This window comes from Saccostrea cucullata, unplaced genomic scaffold (genome assembly GCF_032062105.1).
Source record: "Saccostrea cucullata isolate Sc308-1 unplaced genomic scaffold, CSIRO_AGI_Scuc_v1 ctg12386, whole genome shotgun sequence".
NCBI classification, from domain to species: domain Eukaryota; kingdom Metazoa; phylum Mollusca; class Bivalvia; order Ostreida; family Ostreidae; genus Saccostrea; species Saccostrea cuccullata.
This window is the reverse complement of record NW_026921243.1, coordinates 1-9,075: the sequence shown is the minus strand read 5'-3', so window position 1 is coordinate 9,075 and position 9,075 is coordinate 1. Positions and strand designations below refer to the sequence as shown.

Below are 9,075 nucleotides of genomic sequence, written 5' to 3'. Positions count from 1 at the left end.
TCATTAAGAGTTTACAACTGACTGAATTTTTAATAAATATTTCAGCTACTCTGAAAATTAAGATTTAATTTAAAGGATCGGAAAGATATACATGTAGTTTACAAGTAAATTGTTTCTTTCAGTGTCACTTAAGAGTCCACTTTTTGATCAGGATAAGAGCCCTGTATACGGCGTGTCACTGTAGTTTTTGGATATACTCAGAATGAGGTCTTTGAACATAGTTTTCTTAATACCTTATTTGTCAAGCTTAATGGGAATAATACCATGTCCTCCTTCTGGTTACTGCGTTAAGAAATTAGAAAGAGTCATAGACTTCAATAATGCTATCATCACAAAACCCCCCTTCATCAGAGAAGAAATTTCGGACCTCGATCTGCAATCATGCGCAAGAAAATGTCTCACGTTCGGATGTACATGTTCGGCCATTTTACATAGCAGTAGAATACGATCATGTAAGGTGCTGGGTGATATGATTGGTTCACAGTCTCTAGGATCTGTTTCTCCTGAAGAAGGTTGGAAATTTTATATCACTGCAAAAGGTAACAACGAAATTATTTAATAACTGTAAACCAACTTTTATTTGCTACGACTTTAATTCGCGATTTACCAGGGATAAACTATTTTGCGACGATTAATTTTCGCGATCAAGTCATTTTTTGATATGTTGTTTATTGACATATAAACTTTAAGGACGGGTTCGCGGCGAGAAATATTCGCGATAAAGATGCTCTCGCGAACTTCGCAAACATTTCTCATACGCAAGTAAAGTTTGGTTTACAGTATTTTTTTTTATTAGATATTTTTCCCCATTGCGTTTGAGCATTAATTAGCAAATCCTCTGACGTAATCTGTGAGGGTTTCAAACTTACACGAGCTCACCGAGATCAAAAGTGAGCTCGTCTAAGTTTTATCTCCCCCAGGCCAAGACTTGTTGAACAGGCATACAGACAGACAGGTAGACAGAGATGAACAGACATAAACGTTTTGTAAACAGACAAACACACCAAATCTGACTTACAGACGTTCATTCCAAAATTAACCCAATCCAAATCTTTGAATTTTTTACTAATTGTGAGACAAGAAACAAGTAAAGAACATTCCAGAGCTAAATCAGCAACTTAATATCTTCACCGCGTAAAATGTCTGCTCTGCTCTAATTTTGTATTGTTTTATGGACTTTGAGATTGAATACTGTTCGTTTTCTCCATATCCTTCTTCTGAGAGATATATCTGACATGAAAGAAAAACATGTTTAAGAACCCATTATACAAAAAAGGATGTACAAATTGATATGTATTTTAGAAAAAAAATTCAAATGATTTAAAAATTAATGTTAAGAATCATAGACAAAACGTAATTGTAAAAAACTGTTCAGAATTTTACTTCTTTATTATCGCTTATGAATCTTTAATTTTTTAAAATTAACTTTATAGTAAAACCACAAAGAAAAAATAATTAGATTAAAATATTGATTTATCTTATACAGAAAATGTATATTTGGTTGTTTAAAATTTATCAACGCTCCTTGGTAGTTTTTATTTAGAATTCCCTGTATTGCAAACTGACAAATTAGCCTCCTTAATTGTTAAATTAGCAGCCCAAGTTAAGGTGTAGATATATGATTTAATATAGCTTTTATAATGATAATTATTTATAAGTCTATATTTTACACAAATTGATTGGAATTTTTTTATGTAGAAAGATGTAGAAGATATGTCCATCATCGTCTTAAAGAGTTGGAGCTTCTCTCTCAATAAGCCATCCGCATTAAAGATTTCTAAATAAGTATTTTAGCCTAAGCGTTTTATTGCTCAACAAATAATATAGATATTAATAAATGTATATTTTCTGCTTATAATTGGCATAAACGGTTTGGTATCATCTTTAAAGAAAGTTGTATAAACCACATACATAAGAAATAATATTTTTTGCAATGTTGCAATCGATCGTCTGTATATAAATGAGAATTTTATTATAAAACTAATAATTAACAGGTTGTGAGCCAGGATGGTTGCAATATGAGACTCATTGTTACTTTTTTGGCGAATCCGAGGTCACTTGGATGGAAGCAAAGGTAAAACATCATTGGAAACAATAAACTAAAAAAAGGCTTACAAATAAATATTCAGATTTAAGACATGTATTAATTTGCAGGGTCTTTTGCTCCAATTCTATTTTTAAGAGAGGTTTTAATTCAATATGTGAATAAGGACAATATGCATAATTTGCTGTTAACATACTGTTAATATTGTAAATGTAAAAAGACGTTATACTGTAAATATTGTAAAGGTAAAAAGACGTTATACTGTAAATATTATAAAGGTAAAAAGACCTGAAACTGTACATATTAATGGGTATTAACGATGTAGTAATATTGACAAAAAATGTCTAATAACTAAGCTGCTCGAGTCGCTATAGAGATTAATTTCTGTTATACAGTCGCAGGACGAGAAGATAGGTCCTTCTGATAAGACCTTATTTCCCGAGGTCCCGTGTCGCAGTAGTTGGTGCGTTGACGTATGTCCCTCTGATGAGACCTTATTAACCAAGATTCCGTGTGGCAGTAGGGGGTGCGTGGAGGTACGTCATTCTGATGAGAACTTATTAACCGAGGTCCCGTGTCGCAGTAATTGGTGCGTGGACTTATGTCCCTCTGATGAGACCTTATTAACCGAGATTCCGTGTGGCAGTAGGGGGTGCGTGGAGGTACGTCATTCTGATGAGAACTTATTAACCGAGGTCCCGTGTCGCAGTAATTGGTGCGTGGACTTATGTCCCTCTGATGACACCTTTTCAACCGAGGTCCCGTGGGGCAGTAGGTGGTGCGTGGGGGTATGTCCCTCTGATGAGACCTTATTTACCGAGGTCCCGTGTGGCAGTAGGTGGTGCGTGGGGGTATGTCCCTCTGATGAGACCTTATTTACCGAGGTCCCGTGTGGCAGTAGGTGGTGCGTGGGGGTATGTCCATTTGATGAGACCTTATTTACTGAGGTCCCGTGTGGCAGTAGGTGGTGCGTGGAGGTACGCCCTTCTGATGAGACCTTATTTACCGAGGTCCCGTGTCGCAGTAAGTGGTGCGAGGATGTAGGTCGTTAGGATGAGACCTTACTAACTGAGGTCCCATATCGCAGTAGATTTAGGCTAAAAATATTAATCATTGAGGTAGATCGTTCGGAGGACACCTTATTAACCGAGGCCCCGTGAAGCAGTAGGTTGTGGCTCGAAAAAAGATCCATCATTGGCCCTATGTCATAATAGACTTATAAATCTGCAGCTCTCTATCAGCAATTTGATGCGATGCCATATTAGTGAAACTTTCTCGAGAGTAACCGGCACATTAAATAAGGAACAAACAGACAAACTAATAATAGTCACATTAAACTTAAACAACAACAACAACAACAACAACAACAACAAAACAAATAATAAACTTATAATAAACTCACAGCCCTCTTACGCAAAATGATAAATACTACTATAAACCGTTAAAATTTTCTGTTGTCATCTCTCACAGTATTGTAAAATAGCGAGGATAAATACTACAATACTGTCCGAGTTTCCACTCGTCATATGCCATATTATTGTCAAAGAGTAACTGCAGTAACTGTTCCTTCGCCAAGCACTTAGAATTAGAAGTGAAAGTCTCTGGTTTTTCGTTTAAAGCCCTTCATCATCATACGGTGACGTCTCTATTTGAGTGAAACATTTGCGAAAGAGACTTTTAAAATATGCAATCAATTTATCAATTAATCATCTATTAAAAACAACTTTCATTTCCAGTCTGAATGTGAAGGCAGCTGTTCCTATCTGGTAGAAATAGAAACTAAGGAAGAATCTGATTGGCTGGCCCAGACTTTTCTTTTTAAAGGTAAATTCAAAGCTTTCTGAAGAATGCGAATCCTGTCCGTTACCAAATTTGATACTCCAAATGTACATATCAACAAAGTATGCATCTTTAATGATGATCATATCGAAACTTTTGGATATTTGTAATATTTAAAAAGGAAGAACATTGAGTGCTGAAAAGAGATTACCAAAAGCCTAGTACATCGAAGGAACAGGGCTATACTTGAGGGGGGATCCTTGATTTTGAAATAAATTTCTAAATTGTACCGAACAATTAATATATTCATATTTCAAGGTACTTCCAAAATAGCTTTCAAAACTGAATGAGAAAATAAGGAAAGATTAAGCAGAGAGCTACAGATGAAAGCCCTTTGAAAAGCGTTTTCCAAAACCTTTCATCAAAGCCGATTCATTTATATCATACATACAATGTAAGACTTAGATGGAATGTTGAACTTTGGTTAAACTTTATTATGGCCAAATTTGTAAAAAATTATTTTGCATTGATTATACATTTCAGACACTTGTCCTTCAGATATATACCTTAGTTGCCATGCTTGGACTGGTGGTAATGATTTAACAGTAGAAGGTAGATACCAGTGGAGCCACTCTAACAAGTCTATTAACTTCACCAACTGGTTTGATATTGAACCTTACACTCCAGACAAGGAAGACTGTATCCAACTACTCATGAATGGCGAATGGAATGACGGAACATGTTCTGATAAGACTCAATATATTTGTGAGAAGTCTGATGGGAGCTAAGTTAATAATGGAAGGCTCTTGACTACTATACAAGAGCTTTTTTCTTATATTCTTTGGTTTCGGATAATAAGAAGTGTTACGGTTGTATCATGGTTGTTTTCGTGGTTGGTAGGAATCACATGACATGAAAATTTTCAAATATATCATTGGTTGAAATACTTTTCAAGGCATGTGAGATAATTTTTCATGGATCTAATTTTCGTACAAGATAATGATTTTTCAAGATTATCAATCTAATCTATTCATTTTTGAATTTTAAATTTCTTAAATTTTATTCGACCAATAAAACCAGAACTGTCTAAAAAGATAAAAAAAAACAAAAAATACAGTGACTTCAATCTTCCATCTTTAAGAAATATGTAAGTTTTAAGAACACATTTCAGTTATGGTCCAATTCGATAGTACGTCTTACAAGTGTTTGGCATTAAAAGCAAAGTGTGGCAATAGCTAGCTCATATAACATGTATAAGGGGCCAATGGTGTTTTGATTCTTTTGTGATGAATAGAATAAAAATTGTCTTAATTTGTTAAGCAGTGTACATGTACAATTGATTTAATTTTAATGTAGCTTTCACTTTATTGATCATTTTATGAAGCGTGGAATGAATGTCTATGAGTTTTTGAAATAAATATATTTATCTTGAACGTTTTTCGTTAAAGTTTGATTCATAAAATCAATTTCAGGTCCCACATTTTTTAATGGTCTTAATTAAACAAAGAAAAATAAAACTTCAAAACTGCGTTGTGGCAGCATATATATTTTCCTTTGCCAGATAGGATCCATTTTCTTTGCTTAATTTGAAAAATTGGAAAATTTGCTGACTTATATCAAGGAAAAGGCAAAAACCAAGCAGAAATATCTGATTTTAACCGATGAGATGCCATTGAGAAAAAAAAATTTAAAAGATATAATTAACCTGAGCAATGTTCCAAAATCTTGATCATGAAGTCTGGAATCAATCCTTGCCACCCTAGCATTTACTTTTTAAAAATTTCTTATTCAGTTTTTTCTCTTAAGTTCTTATCGAAAACATCAAACTCAAAGCCTTGTTTTGTCTACTGTGCCGTACAAATATTCGATAAGATGTCTCCATGATTTACTTTGTTTCTATTATTGCTTTGAAAAAGAATCAATAAACGTCAATGAAATGTTCGTTTCTTCAACATTTATAAAATGTGACGATGGTTTGTCCAATCAAATATTCATATAAAGGGTTATGTTTTTTAGATGCAGATAACAAGTAAAAGAAGACTGAGGAAATATGAACAAGTGGAAAAGAGAAGGTTATAACTTATTAGTCCTCTTCCAGTGAAACCAGATGGAACAACAGGTTTCCTCAGAATCTGTCGTCCGTCTGTCCGTCTATCAGTCTGTCCTATATGTTTTTCTGCAATTTTTTCCTAATGGCTGCCTGAAAATATGTAGCTACTTTTCGGTATGTGAATGTGTCATGATAAGTTACAGATCAGGTTTGATTTTTGACAGCTAGAATTATAGCATTTTATTCTTCCAAAGTATGGTTTAATATGGGGTTCGTTCTGCGCTAAAGTAATGGTCCAAACACGATCTGGACCCCGTTCAACGCAAAAATGCGTTCTGTGTTTAGGAATATTGACGTTATATATAGAAAAGGAAAATAATGAGATAAAACTCTAGCTAATTGCTAGTTCCGACTGTCAACATGGTTTTTAAATTGCAAAAAAAAGTTTATGTTGAGAAACTGTATGAAAATTTCGTGTTTCTTTGAATTTATGTTTTAGGTTAAAAGAATATATTATCTTTGACAAATGCTTAATTAATTTGGTAATTATTTCGATTGCAAATCATTTTATTTTATAAATAAATCGTTTTAGTGCGATTCTCATCCAGCAATTTCCTACTATATTCCAAATGAAAGGGAGGAATTATAACTATATGGTGAGGGCTTTTCCTGAAAACAATTATAATAATCTGACTGATTGACAAATCATAAATCAAGTATGATTATTGTTTTCCATACAATTGTTTTAAAACCATGTGAAACGGGCTGTTTGGAATATTTTCAAAGCATGTATGTATGACTATGGACTTTAAGGATGTTTTTGTGCTATTTCATTCAATAGCGAGTGTTTACTAAAATATTCAAATTTTTAGGGGCACCTTTTCATACAGGTTATTTAATATGACATCAAAATGTGAAAAAGGATCCTGATGAGGGACTTGTTGCTAACACAATACTCTAAGAATGCTATTTCTTCTGGTAATAGATAACCATAATGTAGATTTATGTAGTATGAAATATATTCAAGAGAACCATTGCATCTGTGACAAAACTTGTACCATTTTTTTTACACATAGGATTATCGCCACTCTATCATTTTCCTGCAAAACCTGATCTTCTAAAACGATGAATTAATGCAAAATGGGACGAAGCACAGTTAAGGTTAAAGTAACGAGGTTTACTATAACGTCACACTTAATATAAAAATTCCACAAAATAAAATAATCATGTGCTATTTCAAACAACTTACAAACTTACTATTACGTGCAGTATTACGTGCAACAGTTTATAAACGATGCATCGATTGCAATGCACTTGTCAATGTGACGTCACCGCGAAAAATGACGCAGTTTGTACACAGCGAGAGACTGGTCAAATTACATTTTGTACAATAGAAAAATGTCTTTTGTTCTCACATAAAAATCATTATTTTAATTAAACAAAAAGGCCGTTAACTTGGATGCGATGTCTTTTTTTTTAGTATTTTATTGATTAACTTTCCGTACATTCTCCAGACAGGTGATGCTGTCGTTTGTTTGTATGCAGATCAATTGAAAAAGTAATAGAAGGGTCCTAAAAAATCTATTTATTGCCAGGGCATTCCCTCAATGTATCTTGACAAGCTTTTATACATAAACTTAAGAAACATTAAGATATTTGAAATGTGCTGCGAACATCATGAACTCTTTCAAATAAATTAATTATAGCTTTATTTAATGTGGCTGACCAGCAAAATATTCAATCCACCTTTCAACAAATTAAATTTTAGCAATAAAGAAGGGAATCTATATAGGTTCGCAGCAATTTTCACAAACTACATATAGTTTTTTAAAAGATTTTAAATTAAACTAAGATTTTTGAATTGGTTATGCCCTTGCAATTTAGGAATTTATAGATGACCTCTAAACTGCAAGTATAATTGTTAAAATCATTTGACGTTGACATCACATGATAAGTTTAAATAAAAAATATAAATGTCCACAACATGTTAATTTAAACTACATAATAATTTTTGGATACCAGTGAAGCCCTAAAATATCATCCATCCTAATATAGCATGTAAAAAATATTTTTTTTTCCTTAAAAAGTGCCGATATTCCCATGTGTAACCTTAACTGTGCTGCGTTGAATTGAATTTCTGTAAGAAATTTGATAGTCGAATTGCACATTGTTTACTACGGAAGATGTTGCAAAATAAAATTAAAATTGTATGTACAATTACTTAGCTTTAATTGATTTATGATTAAAAATGTCTTTATTTTAGTTTGTTAGTATACTGCGTTTATTCTAATATTGCGCTGGTAACTTAAGGAAGATTATTATATCTCTATTAATAATACTCGAGTTTGATTGGCTGGTAAGAAAACATTAAACACAACAATGACTCCAAATGGTACTGTTTACAGCAATACAGACCTAGGAATCATTGCACGTGGGATATAATGACCCGGTTATTTTTAATGACCGCTTAAAATGACCGCTTAATCAAAAGTTCGTTCTTGAGTAAAATTATTACATTTACAATAATTATTCGAAAAAAAAACAATGTTTTTAAAATCGTGCATGGTCTGTTTTGCATTACATACAGAATACGGCAAAATTTTATCGTAACAATATATCGTTTCGATACAAATCAGGGAACACTTCTAGAATAACGGTCCTTATAAATATGGCGCTAAAATAGGTGCCGCCGAAGGTGGTGTACAGTATATAGACGATCGCGTGAGTGATCGACAAAATCGAAAAGGAAGCCACAAATTGCAAATTTGATCCCAAATTTTTGGTTTAACAAACTTTTTTTTAAACACAATTTCTTTAATGAGAATTAAAAGATTTCGTAAAATAACGTACAGTGTACGTACAGTGTACTTGTTTACGAATTAATATCCATCTCGTGTTGTTTAGAAAATTAATGTAGTCGCATGATCAGTTTTTGACTTAATCTCGTAAGTATTCATGAGATGCGTCACTTCTGTTTTGACGTAATGAAGAAATGCCTCAAAGTGCAATAATATTAAAATGCGTGATTTTTGTGAGAAATACAGGCATTTAAGAAAAAAATAGCAGTAGTATAAGCAGCCTAGATAGGGGAGGATTCTGATTGGCTGAGAGAAATCACGTGATCAGATTTGATTGGTGGAGGGGATAAATGGGTCAACTGAGTGGTAGCCCTAACCCTAACCCCCTAACCCTAGCCCTAACC

The 9,075-nt window shown here is 33.3% G+C and overlaps 1 protein-coding gene across 1 annotated transcript; it reads left to right on the top strand.

Moving 5' to 3' along the window:
• The first annotated feature begins 250 nt into the window (after positions 1 to 250).
• Positions 251 to 4,611, top strand: LOC134259559 (perlucin-like protein). Its single transcript, XM_062742144.1, has 4 exons — positions 251 to 539; positions 1,995 to 2,074; positions 3,781 to 3,868; positions 4,367 to 4,611. The coding sequence occupies exons 1-4, from the start codon at positions 251 to 253 to the stop codon at positions 4,609 to 4,611; spliced, it is 702 nt and encodes a 233-aa protein (XP_062598128.1).
• Positions 4,612 to 9,075: the final 4,464 nt, after the last annotated feature.

Bases quoted from the DNA above. Each gene is read 5' to 3' on its own strand.
- LOC134259559 (XM_062742144.1), top strand. From the start codon at position 251: ATGGGAATAATACCATGTCCTCCTTCTGGTTACTGCGTTAAGAAATTA. The intron at 540-1,994 runs GTAACAACGAAA...AATAATTAACAG, and splicing joins ATTTTATATCACTGCAAAAG to GTTGTGAGCCAGGATGGTTG. The intron at 3,869-4,366 runs GTAAATTCAAAG...TATACATTTCAG, and splicing joins CCAGACTTTTCTTTTTAAAG to ACACTTGTCCTTCAGATATA.